Source organism: Ptychodera flava, chromosome 1, assembly GCF_041260155.1.
Source record: "Ptychodera flava strain L36383 chromosome 1, AS_Pfla_20210202, whole genome shotgun sequence".
Taxonomy (NCBI): Eukaryota; Metazoa; Hemichordata; class Enteropneusta; family Ptychoderidae; genus Ptychodera; species Ptychodera flava.
The window spans coordinates 49,187,064-49,211,033 of record NC_091928.1 but is presented as its reverse complement, the minus strand read 5'-3'; the positions used below and the strand labels follow the sequence as shown (position 1 = coordinate 49,211,033).

The following is a 23,970-nucleotide window of genomic DNA, read 5'->3' as shown; positions in this document are numbered from 1 at the left end:
ACTTATTTTTCAAAAGTTGAATAAAATGTTCTTTCTGGTTGTATTAGTCAATCAATCGAAATATTTTTTCCAAAATAATAGACAGTATATACCGTCTATGAATTGATCTGTACAAATATTTGGTTGAAAGTTCTTAACAGGTAGTAAGCTTTGATGTAGTAAAAAAGGTTTAAGTGATGCTATCCATTTTGAAGACATTTAGCAACGAAATAATCGGGCATCTTCCCCTAATTAATGAGGACAAAAAGGGCAAAGAAATGCATGCCGGAAACACCTAACTCCAGTGTACGTGTAGGTTGAATGACCCTGAGTGACCCTGTGTCAATCCATAGTGCATAGTGAGGTGGGGAGTTAGTGTCAGAAATGGAGGCAAGTACTTTGCCGTGTGAGGGCGTTTGGGGGCACCCAGTACCCCAAATGGCCGTATTTTCTTGTTTTTTTCAGACGAAATTAAAATAAGTAAACTTTATTTCCATGTCAAGCAATACATTCAAGCGTATATTGTCCTTTTTCTGCTTAAAACCACTCAGTAGGTAAATATTTAGATGAAAGTCCGCCACAGGTAGGTAAGCTTTAATGGAGTAAAAATGCATTACTTTTAGAAGACATTTAGCGACGAAATAATCGAACATCTGCCCCTAAATTATGGACAACCAAAAGGGCAAAGAATTGCTGGCCGAAAACGCCTTTACTCCAGTCTACTTGTAGGGTCAATCACCCTGAGTGACCCAATGTCAATCTAAAATTCAGAAAATTGTCTGCTTTTCTTGCTCGTTTTTGTGCCCTGTCTGAACTTTATCCAGTATGGGTGGATCCATTGTATAGATAAGTGAGTTCACTGTCATGCAGAGTCCTTTGGTAACCGACAAAGCTAATAAGTTATAGAAGAGGTACCTGATTTTGAGTTGTCTTTAACCTAAGCATTACCCTAACCTAACTTGATTGATTTGAGCTTCAGGTTTGAAAGGTCGGGGAGAAATCAGTTTTAGCTCCCAAGACCATATTGAATGCCGATGGAAACATTATGGATATTAGTTATTTCACTGTCATGAGAAGTACTTTGGTTATCCATAGTTGGCAGAGTAAGTTGTATTTGAGATCTATATTTCCAAGCTTATATTCAAGCGTATATTTGATCTTTTTCAGGCATAAAACCACATAGAAGGTTAATATTTGGAAACCACAATATTTGGATGAAAGTCCTCCACAGGTATGTAAGCTTAAATGCAGTCGAAAACTTAGATCGATGCATTCCTTCAGAAGACATTCAGTTACGAAGCAATGGGCATCTTCCCCAAATTAAGCACTAATAAAGGAAAGGAGAGCCCTTTATGCCTAAAACTCCTTACTCGAGAGTAATTGTAAGGTCAATGACCCTGACGGTGATCCCATGTCAATCCAAAGTACAGAAAAACGTTTGCATTTTGCTTTTTTTTTGGTGCCCTGTCCGACCTTTTTTCCAATATCGGTGGATCCTTTGTGGAGATGAGTTAGGTCACTGTCATGCGTTGTGCTTACCCAGGAAGAAAGTCCGTAAAGAAAGTAGTGTCTGAGTTAAAGTTGTGAGCAAACTTGCCTCGCCTGAGCTTCAGATTTGTGAGGTTATACAGTTTTTGCTCCCGGTATGTTATTCGATGTCGGTTGAAACTTTGTGGAGATATAAAGATAGTTCACTGTCATTGAGTGTAGTTTGATTTCCATAGTCAACAAGGAAAGTAATACCTGAGTGTGAGCTTTTCCAAATGCAGAAATTCTTGTTTAAACTTGAGATGGACATATGAAAGATGCATAATAAAAACCTTTTTGCGCTCCTATGTATGTATGTGTAAAGTGAGATGAGGAGTTAGTGTCAGAAAACATTGTCCCTCTCAAGTAAGCAGAGGCGAGTACTCTGCCGAGTGAGGGCGTTTTTTGCAGCCCAACAAGTAAAAATATCTGCCAGAGAAAAGTTCCCAAAATGGCCGAATTTTGCCGGTTTTTCTCTCGAAAGCCAAATTAATAAACTTGCATTGTAGATTGAGCCTCTATCAAAGTATGTAATTGACCTTTTCTCGTCATTCAGCCACCTATCAGCTGAATATTTCGATGAAAAGCCTCCACAGGCATTCAAGCTTTAATACAGTCAAATAACTAAGAGTGTTAAGGAGACATTTAGCTAGGAAAATAATCGGACATCTGCCCCAAATAAATAGGGACCAAAAAAGGAAGAGCCTTGCATGCCTAAACGTCTTTACGCCAGTGTACTTATAAGGTCATTGACCCTGAGTATCCAGTGTCAATCCATAGTGCAGAAAATTGTGTGTTTTATTGGTTTTTGGGGGGAGGGGTACCCTATCTGAACTTTTTCGAATATCTGTGGATCCTTTGCTGAGAGCTGATGAGTTTATTCTGTCATGCGGAGTGCTTAACCCTTTCATCACAATGGTTTCTTACAAACCAGATTGTTATTAATAGTGAGTGGAGACCTTTTGACAGGCAATTTCGTCACGGTTGGATACGCTGAATGTGGTTAGAGTGTCCGGTCACTCTTGCGAAATAGAAATGAGAAAAATATTGCGAACAGTACTAATTTAGCCATTTCCCTAATAATTTCAGAGAATAATTACTTGCAAAAACGAAACACGATGCTAAATTTGGCAAAAAATTGTGTCAGCTTGCTTGACTTCTGTGTGAGAACCAACATTTCCTTCTTTAAAAATCGTTGAAAAACTCAGCTATTCGCAAGGGTATAAAGATATATAGAATGAAAAAGTCAAACGATAGTATTATTAAAATCATATCACGATTTATTTAGAGTTACAATTCAGTATTATTTACATTCTCCAAACAAAAATATCAAAACAAAAGTAGAGGCTTAACATAGCTTTGTCGGTAAACAAATGCAAATCTTATCTTTACAAAGAATTATGAACAATATAATCAACAGTTGACGTTTTGAACGTCCTGTTTTTCAACAAAACTACCTAAATTATTGCATTGACTTTCAAAATGCTTGAATATAGCGTTTCGGCAACTCTTGTGTGTAAATACGGGACATTTCTGATATTTATTGTATTGGCTATTAGGAAAAGTTGAACTATGTCGTTTAAAACGCATCTGTGTCTCTAATTAATATTGTTTTATATCTGTATTTGTCGACTTTTAGTCCATCGCATATCTGCTATTAATTTTTACTATCACCCGTACCCTGTTCGCTTCTGTCCAATTTTCAAGTCTCCTTTGTCCCCATCCAGCGATCTCTCTGTCTACGTGTATGTTTGCTTACTATTTATCTGGGCTCTCCTGTTTTCTATCTCGGTTCGATTAACTACCGTTTCGAATAACAACCGTTTCAAATTAAACATGGCTCCTGGACGGATTGTGCAGGTGTTTTCACCTGTCATATTAAGCTAAGCGTAATAGCAGCAAAGAAATTCCGTTTAATTTATAAAGTGCTTCAAAATGTCACTCGTAAAAAAGTTGTAAACATGGTAAGAGATATTAAATCTCGGAAAAAAGCACCAATTAAGTACTGTGGTTTGCATATGCATTTTTCAATCTTCAGGTGGTTTCACGTAACCGTTTGCTTGTAGGCTTTCGTACTGCAGCGCATTATGGCTCCTTCGCTGTCGCTTGGTATAAGCTAATTCAATATCGACTTCTTCACGTGATTGGCTGGGCATCGCCACACACAAAACCAGAAGACTGTTTCATGGAAGCTGACCTTTCAACTCAATATGTCTCAAACCTACAAAGACAGAGAGATATCGGTGGAGTTCAGAAGGTAACACGTGACTAAAGCTCCAAACCTATCGGTATATAAATATGAAAGCAGAATAAATTGAAGGAATAAACTTCAGCAGACTGGGGCGTCAGTGGTAGGCTGTTGCGTAGATCCTGGCAAGGCCGGCCAGTAACTGCTCAGGCTGCCGAGAAAAGCCAAGCGACTGGGGCCAGCATATAGGACTACCCTCGAGTCAAGGTGGGGTCAATGCCCATCGGGGACAGATATTCGGCCTTTCAAAGTATTAACAGAACTTCACTGGTAATCTGCCTGTGTGGATTCATTATAAAGATGGTGAAGTCAACCGCCATGTCTTTGTGAAAATCAACAAAATAAATTTCCATGGGAAATTGTAATTATTATTTATTGAAATTATTTAAATATCGATAGGTAGTTCATTTCTCTTGAGTTTGAAAGATAATGTTTAACTTTTCCTTGAGGGCAGTTTGTGCAAAAGTTTGGGTCTTTGAGTTTTGGGGAGTATACTACCTTAATACAGTAAAATAAACACCTAACTTAAAATGATGAACTTAGAATTTAGTGTAAAGGATAAAAAATATAAAAATAAATAAATGATTATTGTAAATTGAATAGAGATCGTGTACCAACTGGATATCGTCTCCCTATTTCGATGACACAAGGACGGCAGCCAACAGCCGCACACGAAAATTAGGCTGCCAAGTTTTCTCTTATATCAGAGAAAGGGCAGTTGGGCATTTTCCATCATCAACGAGAGGGGAAATTATATTTCAGCGGACAACTTCGAAATATGTCACAAGCCGGCAGTCAGGGATCTTGGTGAGATTTGGTTAGTGGTGAGATTTTGTGCGAAGGGCTCTTGTTGGGTGGGGGTGGGGGGTGCATGGCCAGCGGCTAATTTTTATGATGGGGGGAGAGAGGTAGCAGGAGCCAACTCGTTGGCGGGAGGGGAAATATTTTAGGTCGCAGCAGGAGGGTAGTTGCCAACAACTGCCATGTTTCCCGTCAAATTATCTGCTCATGCGCCGCGTGCTCGGAATATTATATCAGATTGGTCGATTGTCACTATTCACGGCAACTTAGGGAGTCTATTTGTATTATTCTATTATAGGTCATATTCAACCAACCAATTGGATAACAGTTTCCGAGACGCTGCACATTAGCCAAAAATTATAGTTCCGTACGTCTAACCGACTTAGGAAAACATGTCAAGTAAAGCACATCTGCTATGGATTCTTGAAAACAAATGGTCGGCTTTTCCTCATGACGTCAGCGTTGATTTAACCTTACCTGCCACCGCAGACTGAAAGCCAGCGTTGTAGTCCAGAGTTACTTCGTTCTTGTAGTAATCTTTTCTGTTATCTACGTAATCATCGTTCTCATCCGGGCCTCCTACCATTGCACCGTACAGCACATGCGCATTGGGTTGGTTTACGTTGAACGTCAGACCATAGGTACACGGGTCTGGTGGGTAAGGACAGGAACTGAGCAGAGATGAGAAAAACAAGAAACAATAAATGAAACCTGCCTTTAATACTATATATCCGTAGATTGAGGGCGCTCCGCTGCCCTCCTGGAACATCGTGACCGAACGTTTACTGTCCGTCTACAAGTATTCGAGTGATAGAATAATGTTTTGAATACCTATCTGCGGTTTCTTTTATTCGTCTGCAAAGCAACAATTTTCTATTCAATTTTTTTTCTAAAGAGCGCTGCTTTGCATCGCTGAGATTATTGTAAATTTTGAGTCTGCCGCTTCTGACCTTATGGCAGGAGAGGTTGCCGACAACGGACATTTTCTGATCATGGTTGGTCATTTTTCATTCAGTGTTCACTAAATTATTCCACAATTTTTCCTTTTCATATACTCTGTGACATCCCACCATTCTGAAAGTGGGGAACACCTAATTTCACTCTGGTCAAGTCGCTGACATATCAAGAAGTCAAAGGTCAATTCACCTGCTTCTGTGGTGCGGCTGTACCGGAGGGTTTACACCAAAACCACAGACAAAACTGCGTCCAGTGCGACCCAGGGCATAGTGAACTTGACTTTTGGCATATTCACGGTACTCTTCCACATTCAAGTTATTCTCGGCAGCCACCAAAGCAATAAATGCCGTCGCAGCTGAAAAGGAAAACAAATATTTATGTATTGTTATTGGAAAAAGTATGTCCGGCATGGAACTAGCATGGGCTAAATCGTACTAAATCTAATACTATTATATCTTATGAGCTTTTACATGTACAAACACTCAGCATTGTACATGTATTTTGCCAAGACAATGAAACAACAGATATTTCCAGTAACATGTCCTCCAGTAAAAGGGTAAGTGGTCAGCAAATTTGTTCTCAAAATGGGAAGTTGTTTTCTATCGAGGAATAAAATCGGAATATTACAAAATTATAGTGCTTCATTGTAGTGAAAGCTAGAATCGTACGTGGAGCGCCCGCACACGACTGTGCTTTACAGTCTAACGTAGGTACATGTACTGCCGTTATTTTACTTTTGAAGCTTCAGATTATCAAACACAGAACCAATGCAATACATATTTTTTAATGTTGTGTATATTTGGATTATATATGCATGTAATTTGAAACGTTTTCTTCATAACCTTCGTGCAATTATAAGTTTAATACTCTCTGTAATCAATCATTGATGTGCAGTATTTTTCATTATTAATATTTACTAGCATATCTCAAGGATCCCCAGCCGTCTCTGAAGGTAAGACCCTTGTCTGTTTGTTTTACTCTTCCTCCTGGGAGCCATTCGTCGACAAACCTGGTCACTCGCTTGCTGTATTCGGTGTCACCAGTCTCATTGTATAACAACATCTGGAAAGAGAGCCGAAGCAAAAGACAAAAATATTAGACATGAGAGGGTTATCACAGCTTCTTTTTTGTTATCTGCGATGTCCAATTTTGATGCATTTTCGATGACTCAAGCACTCCAATCACATTGTCAAGCTGTTTATACCATACCATACCAATGTTGCAGACGTGTATACCTTTAACACCCTGCTATACGGAAGTCACTTTATCAGCTCAAGTTGCTGAACATGGTGACATACTGACAATTCAAGGACTTGGTTCAAATCACCGAACCATATAGGCCTAAGTTATTTGAAAAATGCATAGTAAAAATACATGGAAATGACAAATTGTGAACTTGAATCAAGTCTTACACAAGTCAGCTGAAACAATTTTAAAATTTGTTTTTTGGATCGTGACTCGACGAGGAACGAATTAAAAATTTTTTTTGGAACCGAAAGATGTATGCATATATGTGTAAAGTAAAACAAGAATTGAGAGAGAGAGAGAGAGAGAGAGAGAGAGAGAGAGAGAGAGAGAGAGAGAGAGAGAGAGAGAGAGAGAGAGAGAGAGAGAGAGAGAGAGAGAGAGAGAGAGAATGTATATCACTTACATGGACGCCAGAATCCACGATAGACCACCCAAACGCATACGGCCTTCCGCCTGTCATGTTATGATAAATTTCTTCAGTCCTGTTTAGGTACCAGTTTTCACCGGTTGCTCTGTAGAGCCAAATACTAGCCCATCCTATCTCGTCGTGATAATTAGAGTTCCTGTTTGTGGAAAAACAGTTTCGAAGAAAATGTAAGAATGTGAGTTTATGTTCTCTCTATCAGTTCCAGTCTGTACCTAGATTTCTTTCTTACCTCTCATTTTTCTAAAGGCATCGTTCTGCTCCTTCGTGCTTTTTCATCCGAAAGTTCAAGTTTTAATGAAAAACACACATAACCCTTTCCCTTATCGGCTTATGTAAAGTCTTCTCACAAGTCAATGTCAATGTCAGCGCATTAAAGTACGACTACATCGTAAACACGATTTAAAAAAAAACGATTGTCACATTTCTATAATTGCAAGATTTCAAACCTGTTTTCTAACGCGGCTGTTATGGCATCGAGAAAGTTATCGCTCGAAGGGCGATTGCAGTGTACAGGCGTGTCCGATTCTGCTTCAAAGAGTACTGCCATAGATATAATACCATTTTCCCATGTTTGCTTTTGTGTTTGTGTTGTACCATTTTGCAAACTTTTTGTGGGTCATCATGTCATTTTTATACGTCCTGTTTTTAGTTCTGTTTCTAATCGTTACTTTTGGTGAGCACTCTTAAATATTTTGTATTGTAAACTCATTTTTGTTTGAAATTTGGTCACAATTATAAGTATTAAGAAATTATTCTTATTATCATATATCTGCTCAGTGCAATGAACGTGGGAGAACATGACAGTGACGCCACAAAATTAATGAAGGGAAAAATCAAATCAAAGTTTCCTCTGTGGTTTGAATATCGAATGGGCAACGAGCAAGATTGAACACGTTACTCACGAAATGTAGATGCCCTTCCCCTCTGGGAGACAATCCCTGTAGTACCCTCGGTAATTGTCAGCAAATTCAAATAGTTCTTTGGCATGCTTGAGCAGCCTCTCAGAGTATTCTGGGTCTGAGAATGAATTACAGAACAACTGTAAGTTCCAGTGACAATACTATATATTATAGCCCAAACATGGGACTATGTGCCCGAGGGTAGGTGACCATTTGCCCGACGTAAGGAGGGCAAATGGTCTCCTGCCCCGAGGGTACATAGTCCCTTGTTTGGGCTATAATGTTTTTATTACATGCCTCTCTTTCTCAGTTTGCACCAAAAATATTTACGTTTATTGGCAAAATATAGTCAAATGCTTTATTTTCATTTTAGACGAAAAACAGTTAAAAATAGAACGATTTTCATCATCGAATGGCGCATTGATATATTTAAACTACTGTTATGCGGTTTATCAATATATTTTATGCGAAATTTCCCCAAAACCGGATTTTCTGTGCAAAACATGAAATTTCAAGACTTTTAATTCCAAAAGTTTTCAAGTTGAAAATAGTTCCGGTTCACTTTCAGTCCAGTGATGACTATGCGGCCCGCTACGTCATCGGCGAGTTACCATTGAATCCTATGGAGCGCGCGACGTTCGATATACGAGGCATGTAATAAAGTCACCTGTGGTCTATTCCGCGCTATGTATATATGCCTTCTCAGGCATATATACACACGTCTATGGGGCGCATATATAGATGTAGAACAGAATAGACCACAGGTGACTGTGAGTGACAAGGCTAAATTTCAAATTGACAACATCACGGTATGCAGCGGCAACTGGTACGATGTCATCAATAATAACAATTAACATTGTATCGTCTTTTCCCGTAATATTCTTTTCGGGCAAAGAAAGAACTCGAAGTCTGTAAACGTCTGTCGCTTGGCTTAACCAGACTGAATATAACCTTTTGTCAACATTTTTCTTTAATTTACTTTCATTCACGGGAATCTTTCCGATTTCCATGACGATGTTCTTACCGTGCTCACGGAATATAATAGAAGCTGCCGCCAATGCCGCCGCCGAATCACCTGCAGCGTCAGATCCGGGAACTGTTGTGTTGACAGGGTAAGCGGGTCTGTCCATAGTCATGTCTTCCGGTCTTCCCCAGTATCCATGGTCAAGGTCTTTGTCAGCGACCTAGGGGGTCAAGATGGAACAATCGTCGTGTGTTTGATGAGATTTTACTTTTAGGATCATGCAACCTCCTTTGGCTGTAATATTTTGGCCATTTTTCTCTATATTTGTTCGTTTTTCATAAAGTAGTTTCTTGTACTCCTCTCCGAAGTCGCGGTGTCGAAATGCCCGCTGTGCAAGTAGTCGACGTGGATCGAATGCCCTTTCCCTTTGTTAGTTTACTCCTAGATCTAAAATTCGTTTGACGACAATACCATTGTACGAAATGCATTGTCTTCAAATGGCTAACACTTTGTTTTAAAAAAGACACATTTGAGAAAAACATTTGAAGAACGGATGATGAATAACGTTCTTAAGTCACACCCATTGTCCCTTCAACTGCATGGGATCTGAGTTACACACATTGGATGGTTGAAATCACAGATTGTCATAACGCAGGTTGACCATCATCCATTCTAATATTGATGGTGATGATAGCATTTGTAATTTGATGCATCTATAAAGGACATTCTAAGATATTCATCGATCAGGCGTTTCATGTCTCTATTCCTGAAAACACGAAACGGAACCGGAAGAGGAGGTGCATAGACATCGAGCGCAGGTTGTCATTATGACTTGTTAACCATAAAGCGCCCTCTATCACTTTAGGATTTATAGTTGATGAACACCCAGGAAAGAATTTAATATACTTATACTAGTCTCTATTATAACACTAGTTTTTCTATGTGAGCCTTTATTTTTCTGCTGCTTGTCCGTCTGCCTCTGCTGTCTCTAACTCTCAGTCTATATCTAAACATCTGCCTGCTTCCCAGGCTCTGTATTTGCTAATTCTCATAATCTCACACTTTATATCTTTGACGAAAATGACGACGACGACGACGACGACGACGACGACGAACACGACGACGATGATAATGATGGTGATTTTGGCACTTGCCATGCTAATCAGATGTTGCTCTTTGGCTCTAAAGGATTTTTTAATCCTAAAAACCTGACATAAAGATATAAAAACATAAATTTTCAACACAAAGAAAAATGATAACTTATATCATTGTAAGCTCATCTTACCTGCGTATAAAATTCATAGTCACCCGTGTGAGATTTGAGAATGTAGTCGGTTCCCCACTTGATACAGTCCAGCATGTATCTAACTTCATTAGCGTCTTCGTAGGAATCACGGAATTCTAGAAATCCCCAACTTAGCACACCCATGCTCCAAGCCATTGGGAGAACTGCTTTCATGTGATCGCCCGCTACGGTGAGGAATCAGATTGAAGAATGTGTCAAAGGTGACGCGATATGAAGGTTTCCCTTCGCTCACTTCTGCTTTATGGCAATGCCTGCTTTTTGTCCGTTAGTCGGTTTGAAGACAATACCAGCTACTAGGGTAGTGTGCTCCTCGAAACCGAACGACTGACATTTTGCTGAAATTCTCCTCAACGGAACTTTTAATCATTCTCTTTTAAAATCAAGAATAAAAATCAGGGGGTCACCGTGCAAATTTTGCGACTATGGAAACAAATTACCGTAAATTTAGTAATATTGAAATCAAAATGGCCGCCATCCTGTGTTAAATGTACGCATAAAACTTAAATTTTTGATTTTGACAAAAATAAGCCGATGAAAAGTTAATTTACTCCATGAGCTTTTAAAATGAGGCCCAAAACAAATGGTAGACCAAAAAATCATGCATGTCAGAGTCCCAATATTTGTCCCGGAGAGGTGCAGTCTATCTAAACTATGAACGTTCAATCACAAAAAGCGTGTCCGCAGGAATAGCATTTTGAGACTTGGACAACAACAGATAAATGTGTGTGTGGGCATGCGCAGCAATTATTAAACGCCCTGAAATTTATTTTTGGAATTAAGGTCCGACGAATCACGTAACCACATCAACACCTACCGTCGTAGTAGCCGCCCGTCAAATCCTCGCCCTTTCTTCCGGAGTCGTTGAGAGCCGAGTCGCCCCGGTAAGGGATTCGATTGTCGGGCGGTAGTTCACCCGAACGCTGGGCTTCGTAAAACAACAGCGATTTGTGAAGGACTTCCGTGTAGTTAAAACTATCTGGAAAGTTATCTAAAGGGAAGTAAAAGGTAAGGAACTGTGAGAGAGAAGAACTCAAAACTGATCCTCTGTACATATAATAAAGTTGTGTCAACACAGTCTAGAAAAGAGTAGCTGTGTTAAGATTGCACACCTCATAGTTTCCGTTTTTAACCAAAATGTTCCAGCAAACTGATTTGAGATCTGCACCACTAGTTGGTCCGTCACAGTGGAGGGACTATGGTTTGAGAAAATTGCTCCCTTCTAATGACACGAAAAGTAGCAAAACTGTGAACTTCATTTCAGCGCCCACAGGCAACCATAACCTGTGACGAGATAGAGTAAATTTCACGGCGCGGCTGATCTAACGAACCATACCATAAGAAGCTTACGAAATATCTGGATCGGTTTCGTCGCCATGGGCTAACCTGACAATTTCCGATGGCCCTCGAAAACATTCCGATAAAGTTTATTTTGTGGTATAATATATTGACAACCGTCGTGACCGCGAGATTCCGGACAAAACGGAAGTTCAATGCATATCAAACGTGTTAATCCAAGGCTATCTTGAAACTTGGCTGTAACCACGACAATTGACGGATAACCTTGGGCTTATATCATTCAAAACGAAACATGCCAGCTTTCCTCAACACATTGAAAATGTACATCCCAGGTTTACCGGGAAAAGAACTCCAATATAGAACAAGATTTGTCAAAAACGAATGATTCCGGATACGCGTAAGGCAGTCTGTCCATCTACACCAGTTACTGAATCCTAGAATGATATCGTTTGATGGCGCTGTCTGAAACGTTGAACAAACAGGTAGTATTTGGGGTGATCCATGCACGTTGCCTATCTTCACGGACAAAGTGAAAGGCGTTTCAGGTCTAAAAAACTACTTCAATGTACTCGAAGGGATATCGATTCGGATTTGCAGAGAAAAGAGAAAAATTTCATAGGACAAAATTTCGCAAGATACTTGCAACATTGTGTGAATCACAACAGGAACATATTAATAGAATAATCGTTTCCATAGTCAAGGTCACTTGGGTCCGCATTATAAAAAAAATCGATATTTGAAAATAATTGTCGTCTGTCAAAACAAAAGTGACCGCATAATTAATACGCATCAATTTGTTCACCATTTGTCTTCTTCGTTTCGAAAACAGTCACGGACATTTGCTTTGTCAAGACTTCTTTGCAACGTCATATATTGACGTATTGAATCTGTATTTCGTTGACCGTTGAAATAAAAGTGTTATTTTTTTATTAACATATGGCTCTAAAAACACAATTTGAAAACACTTATATGCCTATTTTATCGACGTAATCAACTTTTTAGTGCGTTTTCCCATTGCACCGTCTCTCTGATTCTCAAAGCGGAATTTTTTAAATTTCAAATCGTTGTTTCGCGAGACCCGGTATCTCAAGCTCGTTTTGCTTAATTGCCCCCACCGTATGACGTCTTCGCAAATATATGTTACATTGCCGACAATGTAACCCTGTTCGCAATGACGTGTTCATTTGATAAATTTGCCGTTGATTGGATTATGTGTACCTATAGGTTCATATTCTCTTATACCACTTCTTGTTGCATTTTTCTGTCAAAGCGCCGCGCATAAGAGGCAGATTGTGTGATTTCTTTTGGTTTGGATGCCAAATGTTTGATTTTAAAAGCCTAATTGAGCTATCTGTTTAATTTGTGCCGTGTACCGTGACAGTCTATTAGCACTTCAGAAGTTCGAAAATTGATGACCCAATCTATCAAATTGGACAAAGTACAGAAAATAGTCACCATTAGCTATGGTGCTGTAAGGGATGCAGGTCTGAGACCATTTCTAATGCCTGAACATTTACATCGGAATGAACCCACTTTTTCATGGTATCGAGACAGCGTTCGTTTTCGCTCATGTTGACAATTGAAATAGCACAATCGCCAAAAATTATATAAAACTGAATCCCCCACTTCAAGAAAGAAATTATAAATTGTTGGAATTTTTGACGACACCTGTGTGCACGAATTGTCATGAATTAAATCATCTTTGAAAATAGTTTGAAGTTGTCCAGCGATGAAAGGCAAGTTTTTTTCGAAAAATTACGATTGTCGACGTGCTCAGTACGTGTACACAAAATTCTAACGATTAAACCGTGTGCAAGGTACAATCCAAACGGATTTTCATCTGAACAGGGTTGAAGGTTCTCATTTTCATAATTTGGATTATAATTTCCAGAAGTTTTATTTGATGCCACTTCGGAAATTCGGAAAAAAAATGTGCGCATCCTTAGTGCGTGAAATATGCATTTACTTTGCTTTGAAAAGTTTGAAGTTTGTTATTGATGAAAGATAAGTTTAAAGTAAATAGTAAACACACAGGTAACTGTGTTGAAAAGTCGACATGTATACACACCACAAACAATGTTATGCAAGTCTCTACTACAGCAGGACTATGTGCAGCCTACAACCGTGTCACCTTTAAGTGTATCTACCAACATCACAGCAATCTTTAAGAGTGTTTGATATCGACACAGATTTATCACCCGCTAATTAAAACGTCAACTCGTGACAAACAGTTTTATTTGTCCAAAACTAACACACCTGTTCCAATAATCTCATCAACACGATATTGATAATGAATTAACCAATTTGGTGTGTTTGTCATGGACTTAGTCCTTACTTTTGAGGCACAACGCCCCTGACCCTGAGCCCTACGGCTGTCATAAAAAAAAGTTTTGAACAGTTGTTTATTTGAAATACGGTTCTACAGTTCTATGGAATTCATAATAAAATGTAACGTTTATTCCTCCTGTGTAGAGTGTATTCTTTGTGACCTGGGAAGTCGATTCTGTCCATCTTAAAGTAGTATGCACCTCGAAAGTGAAAGACTTAAAAACTGTTGCTGAAACTTCCCTCAATGAAACTTTCAAACACTCTCTTAGCAAATGAATAAAAATCTAGGGTCAATGTGAAAATTTTGGTATATGAGAAACAAATTGACTAACACCCACCGATATTTGAAATTCAAAATAGCCGCTACCCCTGGACTATAATTTTTGATTGAGGGGGAAAGTTTTGCTTACTCCAAGAGCTTTAAAATGAAGCCCCACAAGTGGTAGATCAGAAAAGAATTGTAAAAAAGTCGGAATATTTATTCCTGAGGCGCATTCTGTCGTTTACCTACCTCCGCTCGATAAGACAACCGCCAATGTGACTATCAGAGCTATCAGCAGACAACCGCCGACGACGCCTCCAACAACGGCAACCATCGTAGTGTTCGCTGACAGCCATGATGATGTCGTGAACGAAGTTGTAGCACCTAGCTTGCTAGTTGTCGCGGACGTGGCCGCGCCATTCTGAAATTTGGAAATAAAAAAGAATCACTATAGATTGTCTTGTCTTCCAACCTTTGGATTTCTTTTGATGACTGTCACAGCTTCTAGCAAATAAAACGGCATAATTAATGGTTCGGCTAAAAAGTACATGCCCTGTCAAAGGTGAACGTCATGCATGACAGATCTACCAAAATCACAGCTAGTTTTTTTACTATAACGATGACAAATTTGTTTTCATCATTATTTTCTGAGCATCTAGCATGCCTTTTTTACCTTATTTCAATTCTTAACCATGTCTTTTTAACTGAATTTCAATTCTTAACCACGCAATTCGTCGATAACCCATATGTGTGAAACCATCGCCGTTCATTTGACACATGAATATCGGTCCGGCGTAATGCAGAACGCACTTCGGGGACAGATATTCGGACTCTCAAACTTTTACAATTCTTTTCTGATATACCACTTGTGGGGGTTCATTTTAAAGCTCTCGGTGTAAGAAAGCTTTTCACCAGCTTATTTTTTTAGAAATTCTAAAATTTTATATTTTCCATAGAGTTAACGCAGGGATGGCGGCCATTTTGAATTTTAAATATCCGTTTATATTTGTTTCTCTAGTACCAAATTTTGCACGGTGACCCCCGATTTTTATTCTTGATTTTGAAAGAGAATGGTGGGAAGATTTGTCAAGGAAAGTTTGAGGAAAATTTTGAGTCTTTCACTTTCGAGGCGCATATTACCTTAAATTGAATCGCAATGACATTGGTCAACGAATATAAAATACACAGCACAGATGTACTTTACTTAATTTTTAGGACCCGTCCTAGCCAAACAAAAAGTATGTCTGCAGAGGACAGGGTGACCTAAACAGGTGCAAGTCACCTTTGCAATGCCAGCGTATCACAAGGAATAATGATATGCAACGTTGAGTACAAATGCTGAATAAAACGCAAGTGGGCAATGAAAATAATAGATTTACAACACAGAAAGTAAACAAACCCACAGGGGTCTGCAATTGCCTGGCAAAAACGAGAAGTCAGTCAAGGTACTTTATTTATTTTGTTCAAATGATTAGATTATTTATTCTATTCAATGACTTCATACATTTTATCGAAGTACCATTTCTTCACGTAGTAGTACCTGTACCCATCAGTTTATTTGACACATTATTTGGTCGATCTTATCGTATTCTATTGGGTGTTATCAAACAAACTTCATTCCAGGCATGTATTCATGCCAAGGTAGCTTATCAGTGCAACTTACGAAACGGTCTATTGACTTTAAGGTAGAATTCTTCTCGGGAACAGATATTCGGACTCTCAAATGCTTACAGTACTTTTTCTAGTCTACCGCTGTTGTTGGCCATTTTGAGGCCCTTGAAGAAAATAAAGTTTTCGCCGTGTTCTTTTTATGGTGAAAGTCGACAGCAATTTTTTCCATAGAGTTAACATAGGAATGACAGCTATCTTGAATTTCAGATCTCTGTCAATGGTAGGTAGTTTGTTTCTCTCGTTACAAAATATGAACGATAATGGTTAAAATACTTGACTTAGGTTTTAGCAAAAGGTTCTTATTCTTTCATTTTTGAGGCGCATGCTACCTTAATCATCAAATTTAGATACTTTTTCATAAAAAGTTGGGCATTTGTCAACTAAATACAATGCCACTTACATTGATTAAAATTATCGTGTTCACATCGGACGATGAAGTGAGTGAATTCGCTTGTACAAAATCAACTACATCAATTCCTCGATAAGAACAGTTCTTTTCAGTTCGGAGTGCGAACATTTTCAGAAGGGTCGTCAGGTAATACACCATTTATCGCGGGTATAAAGTTGTATAGATATTTTATTGTGCATATTATTTCGATAAAAGTGATGCACCGGTGTCGCTTCCCGGTCCCATTTTCAAGCTTTCGTGATATAATGTCAATATAGATCCAGGGATTTCAACTGATAAAACGCCACCTGTGTATAGTTCTCTACACACATAACGTGTCGTAGTTAATTAATCGATCACAATTAATCTGTCTATATCCAAATTTATTAAAATTACTTAATTATTTAACGTAGGGTGATTCATATTATGTAAGATCCATAGCGGCATTTTCCTGGCTCACTGACATTCATACAGTTGTGGCGAGGAAACTCAAATAGTTATCGTCCATATCTTGGGAAGAAATAAACAAAGTTTTTTCAAGCTTGTTTTGGAATGCCTATACAACGCTGAAGTATTGGCTAATGCAACGTTATGTCAAGGAGTGTCCTAGAGCCGTTGGGTTATTACTCTTACTAAATAGAATTCTTGGCAACGCTGAACTCCTTCAAATTAAATTGCAGACTTGTCGACTATTTTGTCGTTGTTTAAAAATTTTATGGACATTGCTGGACATAAAACAGGTGGAGGATAGCAAACAAAACGCCCAAAAATCAATAAATAGCTTGGCAAGACACTCTGATATTAAATTCATTTAAAAGAGTCATATACAATAATGTGGACATGCACGCTGAATGGTATAAATCGACTCGCTAGTAGGACTCCCGAACTTTTATGATGTCAGGACGTGCCTGTCGTTGTGGCTTGTAACCCGCAACGGTTCGTCCACCGAGGTATGGGGTTATCACAAAACTCATAAAGTAGCCATGACACAGTACTTTACCGACTCAAGTTCTTGAGATTTGGCCATGATGGCCTGGTATTGTCACACAAGAGACGGATTAATGGCTGGTTCCTGTCAAAAGTCCCCCCACCGCCAAATCTTAATTAAACGGCGTGAGTGCAGTCCAAACAGGGCCACTTAATCAAACTGTTAGCATTGTCACAATCAATCACTGTACCAATAACGGATCCTATTTAAACAGAATTGTTCAAGTCAAGATTTTGTCACATAAGCTCCCTTCTGATTCTAAACTTCTAACACCAATAGTTGGTGTATCAGCCATGCTGTGCTACCATCGCAGCCATTTTTATCAAGCTAACAGCAGCATATCACATCACCGGGACTTCTTTTTTTCGTTCTGGTCAGAAGAAACTAAACGCTCAACGGCAGCGTTGTCGAAAGCGTTGAGAACTGACGAAGCGATATACACCACTCATAGGCATTTAGCACGTAAGAACGCGATGTGTCAACAAAAAGTTGAGAACTGATCTCCGTGTCCGTCAGCGTCGACAAGATTTCAAACTCAAAGGTTTCGTGTACAGCGTAGCTATTAAAGGTCGTTATAGAGACCGACAGAGGTTTGATTAATTCAGAAGTGGCAGCGGTTTAAGATCAATATTCCGACTCCAGCTGTCGTTAAAACTACGCTTTTTATATCTCGTTGACTTTATAAAATGCCAAAAAGGGAAAGAAATGTATAAAAACCGCTGTAACCGTTGTAAAAAAGTACTCGTGATTGCGTAAATACAAGTGGTGTACGTGTTGTCAACATGGCAATTCACCCTTACAGAAACTCGCGTGCCTCCTACAGAATTACATTTCAATTTTACAAAAGTCAGACTGTTCTTTCGAACTTACAAGTCTTGTAGATTATATGCTGCTCTCTCTCTCTCTCTCTCTCTCTCTCTCTCTCTCTCTCTCTCTCTCTCTCTCTCTCTCCAAGTACGTGTATGTATGTATGTATGTATGTATGTATGTATGTATGTATGTATGTATGTATGTATGTATGTATGTATGTATGTATGTATGTATGTATTATGTATGTATGTATGTATGTATGTATGTATGTATGTATGTATGTATGTATGTATGTATGTATGTATGTATGTATGTATGTATGTGAGTGGGTATATGAACGCATGTGTGTACGCACGCATGAGTAGACGTAAGTTTGAATATTTACATGTCGTTGTGTGCATTCTGACTGCGCAATACCAGCTATATACATGCTATAATGTATGTCCTGTGTAATCGCCGCAATACATGCAATTGCAGCGTCGGTGTGCCTGGGTGTCTCCAAGCTGTCTACTTGTCCCAACTAGCGATTCTTTATCGCTTGCCTGTCCTGTGACTGTTGCAGCATTCATCTCTGAGTTTGTTTTGACACCTCTCTGTATCGCGACCATATTCAAAGGTGTTAGATGAGATGAGCATACATTCAATCGAACCCAGCAGCCCAACAATATCACATCTCATATATTCTCTAACCATTATAACTTGTAATCGTTCCTTCAGAAATGTTTTGATAAAAGAACAAACAATTCTCAATTTCTTTCGTACTCGTACTTGGTAAAATTCCATGGTGACGTCAAATTGACTTGTGTCTAACAGATGTGGGTACTGTAACACCAGCGCTTGTGAAAAGATCCCTATGGTATCCAAATAATCGGCTGAAATTGATGATGCTTACAAAACTGAACAAAGGAAGCAATCTGTTCCAAACAAAACAAGACTGAAGCTTACTCGGTGCCATGGAAACTGGTAAACATCAGTAAGTCACACCAAAACACCATACCCGAGATGAGTGTTTGGAGTTCCGTCTGGTGACCCGAAATCGCTCTTTTGAAAAGGCGTGGATGAATACCTTGGAATTTCATAAGTCAGCGCCTCACAATTTATCAAACTCACCGCTCGCTGAGATGGCCGCCGAGTGAGTTAGAAACAGACCGGGTCAGGAAAGTGGACTAAGATAATCCGAAACCACTTCAAGCGAGTTGGCAAAGAATGCATACCTTTGTGTAGACGGGCTAAAGTTACATGCAGATTTACAAACACTGTTTTAATATCTCCAACATTGGGCGATGGACAGACGTCAAGACCCAGCGATCGATGAACTCTAAATTGTCGATTACATTCAAATTCACCATTTTCCCCCCTAAGATTTGATTTGATTCTTTGTCTGCCGTTGTACCCTAACACTGAAATTGTCTTGAACTTGCTTAAGGTGGTTCGTGCCTTGAAAAGACTTAAACTTTTGTCCAAACTTTCATCAAGAAAACTTGAAGCCATACCCTTTCGAAATCAAAAAAAAATCACGGGTCACAGTGCAAAATTTGTCACTAGAGAAAAAAATTACCCGATATTTACCGACACATGAAATTCAAAATAACCACCACCATTTGTTAACTCCATGGGTAAGAATAAAAGTTTTGATTTTAACAAAGATAAGCCACAGAAAGTTTTAGTTACACAATGAGCTTCAAAACGAGCCGCTACAAGTGAAAAACTAAAAAGTATTGTAAACGTTTGACTGTCCAAAGAATTATTCCTGTGGTGTATCGTGCCTGAAAGCCCCACTAGCTGTAACTTTGAAATTTGTCGACCAAAAAATATTTTCCTTCTCTCCTAGTTGTCTGTGAATTCTACCCTCTGAAGGGATATGGGCGTTTACTACATTAGGAAAACATTCCTTTGTGAAACATTTGACAAGTAAATTCAATTTTAACGGTCATTTGATGGGCCACCATTTTCAACGAAATTGTAATTTTACAAAGGAAACAGAGCATGCAATGTCACAGTTGAAAACATTCATCCCCAAGCATTAAATTCAAGGGACTGCCCTGTGCGGTTTATGTGAAGATTTCAGTGCAGATATGCTCAGTATCCACGGTTTAGTTCATGAAAATGCAGCTTTGAGAGCCGTATATTTCAAAACTTTTGAACGTGTGAAAGGATTAGATGGGCAAAATTCTGCACCGTTAAATTCGCATGGGGCTGCGGTTTAATGAGTAGGCATACAATTAATCACAGTGTGATCTTTATCTTTAAAAAAAAAAAAAACTGTACATGCAGTCCCAGCGGGTAGTTAATAATAAGTGTATAAACGCCTCTCAATTAGTATTTTTTATCACAAACTTATCTTAGTTTGAAAGTAAAATCATAAAAATGATGCTACAAGATACAGCCAGAGGGACTTTAAAAGGTTTAAAAAGCATCACAAGCAGACGAATCTTAAAATGTACCTGTTCTCTATTTTAAAACCAGACACATGAGGAAAGGTCTTTATGAACGCGAACAATCTAACATTTCTACATGGAACAACTCGGCTTGGAATAATCCAAAAATGCCACTTTTATACTCTACATACAGGGAACTACTATCAGCAGAGCATGAGGTCAGTACTAAAACAACATGCAAGTATTTTTTATAGAAAGATTAGATAATTATCTTTAAATAGACTTTGTGTTGCGTCGCAACGATTTATAATTCGGAAAATTTTCCATCCGCATTTCTGGGGAATTTGGTTTGCTGTCACAACTTCCTCATTAAGACAGGATGTTGATCGTGTTTGAGCTCGCCATCAGACTGAAAATTAGAATTTCGTTGAAATAGTAAATACTAACTGGTAATTTAGCTCGTTATTATTTTTAAATAATATTCTCCATGAAGTTTAAATAATTTTCACTCGTAAAGATATCGGTGCTAAATATTAAACCTCCATTAAGGTGTCTGATAGCACATGAGAATAACGGGATACATTGACTCCATCGTGTTCAGTGTAATGGCGGGAACAACTGTCATCCAATTGTGGCCGGTATGATGTCAGCGATGAAAAGCAGGGAGGGTCCGATTGTTTCGTCTCTGAGCCGCCTTCTGTCTGTGCAATTGTCTTTCTGTCCATCTCTCTCGACTTCCATCCAAACCTTCCCCCCCCTCCTCTCTCTCCCTCTTTCTGAGTCAGTCTGTCTGTCTCCGTCTCTCTCGCCCCCTCTCACTCCATACACACACGTGCGATCGCAATCGTGCAGTCTTGCCTCGACGATGAAAATTTGACCGACAGAACACACTTGGCCAATCCTGACCTCCCAGCGATACAGTACAATAACTCAATTGATAGGATTTGACAAAATGACTGACAACATTCCAATTCTCACTAATGCGACTAATCTGGCGGAACATACCCCCGAATCTGAAACCAATCCAGGGACGACTTATCCTACCTAAACGGATTCAATTCAGGGTAGATTTTACCTGGTGATACCTGCATGCCTGGCTGGTGTTAAGGAACCATTGCCAACGATAAGAGATGTGCGAAAACCCACGTACGCGGGTTTAGTTGTAAACCCTCAGCTTGCGATGGAACTCTCGGAATGAGTGGACCGGGCAAGTACTTTCAAAACACAGTTAAATCTATATCTCAAACGAGACCCTTTTGTCTCTTTTAAAATCGCTAATTGCCGCCAAAATGACGCCCAGTGCCGTAAAACGGTAGCAGTCATCTTAAAACGACAGACCTTTGCCCTGCAAACTGGCCATGGGTAAAGCGATGCCTCGCTTGTAACACTTGCATCGGTGATCGAAAAACGGTAAAAACAATTATTCAGGGCACGAAAAATGAACGATTCTATATATTCTTTATGAAATTTATCTCGGCTATCGACGAATTTTATTCATGGAAACGGCCATGATAAAAACCCAACATTGCAAACAGTTTGTGCAACGTCACATTTAGAATGGCGCAAGATTTATTACAAATGCTTGGCCCTAATAAAACAGATTGAAAACTTTGTAATTTATTTTGAGAAGCAAGTCGCGAGCCAAACTGTCAATAAGCTCTTGTCAACAGCATTCAATTTATGAGTCACAATCAGTGTAGAAGAAACAGAGGGGAGTTGGCCGTAGTTCTAGTTTTGACAAAGCTATTGAGAAAATCAGCAACGTCCGCAGAATATTACGATCGGTTGTTCCGTGAGAAAACTCAAGTATCACAACTTCTGCCGTAGTCAACGGCGTCGTAGTTAGAGTTTGCATACGTTGCCAGGTAATATTTATTGTAATATCGCTCGTTATTCATCGCCTTCACTTTGAATATCAGGATATTTGGTCAGAGAATGAAATGTTCAAACCCGATGCACTGTTTATTTATTGCTGTTGACAACGTTTATTATACAATTACGTCATCAAAACTACTGACGTAACCTGATTACCGCACTTAAATTACGTCATTCTCTGTAAATAAAATCGTATTTGTCCTGTATATGTTCAGGTTCCCTGTTATCACCGGTCAGAGGTCAGCTCGGGTCAAAGACCCCCGTATGTTGACACACACTACGATTGCAACAACGTTCCATATTGCGATTGCCGTCGTTTCGTACAACTCCAATAGTTAAAAGCAGAGGAGTATAGATCTACTTCTTTTCCATCTATCCTAGTACAGACCTCCCTTGGTCAGATGCATTTGTTAGTTGGCAGTCCAACAAATGATGCAACTCTATAATGTACGTGTCACCAAAACTAATATATATATATATATATATATATATATATATATATATAACTTATATACTTATATACTTATATATATGTGCAAGTCTGTGGTGGTGGAACTTTGTTATACTCATAACAAGAAAATAGGAAATTTCGTTTCCATTTTCGCCAAGAACCATTTTTCATGATTTAGATCACAACGACTAAGGTTGCCGTATGAAAGTGTGTACAAGGTCAATGTTTTGAGGGCGTTTTTCATGTCGAACAAGGTCAAGTACATGCATTAACTTTGATGAGGTGATAAATTCACTTGTATGTTTTCTGTGAGTAGATACGGGCAATTGTAACGACATTAAGATGTAAACATGCGTTGCTTGCAGTCAATTTTCGAGGACACTGCCAATTTACTTTTTTAAAGTTTGGTCATTTTTTTATCCCATCCATCATCCAACAGGCATTGCATAATTAGAGAATGATGTATCCATAACTCCAATAGAGCAATGAGGAGTATAAGTGCCCTCACTCAATAGCACAACACTGTACTGGAGTCTCCAACTCACCATCCTCCGTCAGTGAGTCCGTTACTCTGTACTTGCTCGGGGCCCATAATCCTCTGATAGCGAGACCTGTACCCTACCGATATCATTTCACGCCCATTGTTTACAAAGTTATTCAGATAATGACATGTTTGATAACAATCTTAAAAAAAAAACAAGTTTCTTTTTTGTTTCCTTTGATCCAATCTATATTATTTAAGACGCGTTTTCATGTGTCTATTTGTATCTTTCAAGACGCATCTCTCCTTTCCAAATTAAATTTCAAATTAGCTACAGGTCACCCAAGGTCTCTGTGACCCTTTCCCCATCACACGGTCACAGGTTCGGTCCACAGCCGACCACATTATAGTATATCTGACCTTGATCATGGCCTTTACAGAGCGGAGAGGGCGCCCGGTATCGTCAGGGTGATGTGAATCTAGGCAGATATGCATCCTGTCGTATTAGTTTTTCATATCGTCGCAGCAATATGTGAAAACAAACCACAAAACGGAGCCCCCCCCCCCCGAAGAGACAGCAGAACAGACGCTTCATTCTATTGGCATGACTCCCAGAGATCACGCCAGTGATATCATGTGTTTGTCTGTCCACCTCAGATTTGGAAATAATTGAAACCATAAAATCT

General features: G+C 39.1%; 1 protein-coding gene across 2 annotated transcripts in view; it reads right to left on the bottom strand.

Moving 5' to 3' along the window:
- Positions 1-2,763: 2,763 nt before the first annotated feature.
- Positions 2,764-23,970, bottom strand: part of LOC139140185 (endoglucanase F-like) — a 35,164-nt gene continuing 13,957 nt past the window's right edge. For both annotated transcript variants that reach the window (XM_070709264.1, XM_070709258.1), the window contains exons 2-11: positions 14,492-14,663; positions 11,171-11,344; positions 10,336-10,520; positions 9,111-9,270; positions 8,090-8,204; positions 7,164-7,323; positions 6,430-6,574; positions 5,702-5,867; positions 5,033-5,226; positions 2,764-3,727 (exon numbers count right to left, since the gene is read on the bottom strand). In XM_070709264.1, coding sequence (XP_070565365.1) covers positions 3,690-3,727; positions 5,033-5,226; positions 5,702-5,867; positions 6,430-6,574; positions 7,164-7,323; positions 8,090-8,204; positions 9,111-9,270; positions 10,336-10,520; positions 11,171-11,344; positions 14,492-14,663 — 1,509 coding nt within the window. In that variant the 3' untranslated portion in view covers positions 2,764-3,689. The remainder of the gene's footprint in view (positions 3,728-5,032; positions 5,227-5,701; positions 5,868-6,429; positions 6,575-7,163; positions 7,324-8,089; positions 8,205-9,110; positions 9,271-10,335; positions 10,521-11,170; positions 11,345-14,491; positions 14,664-23,970) is intronic.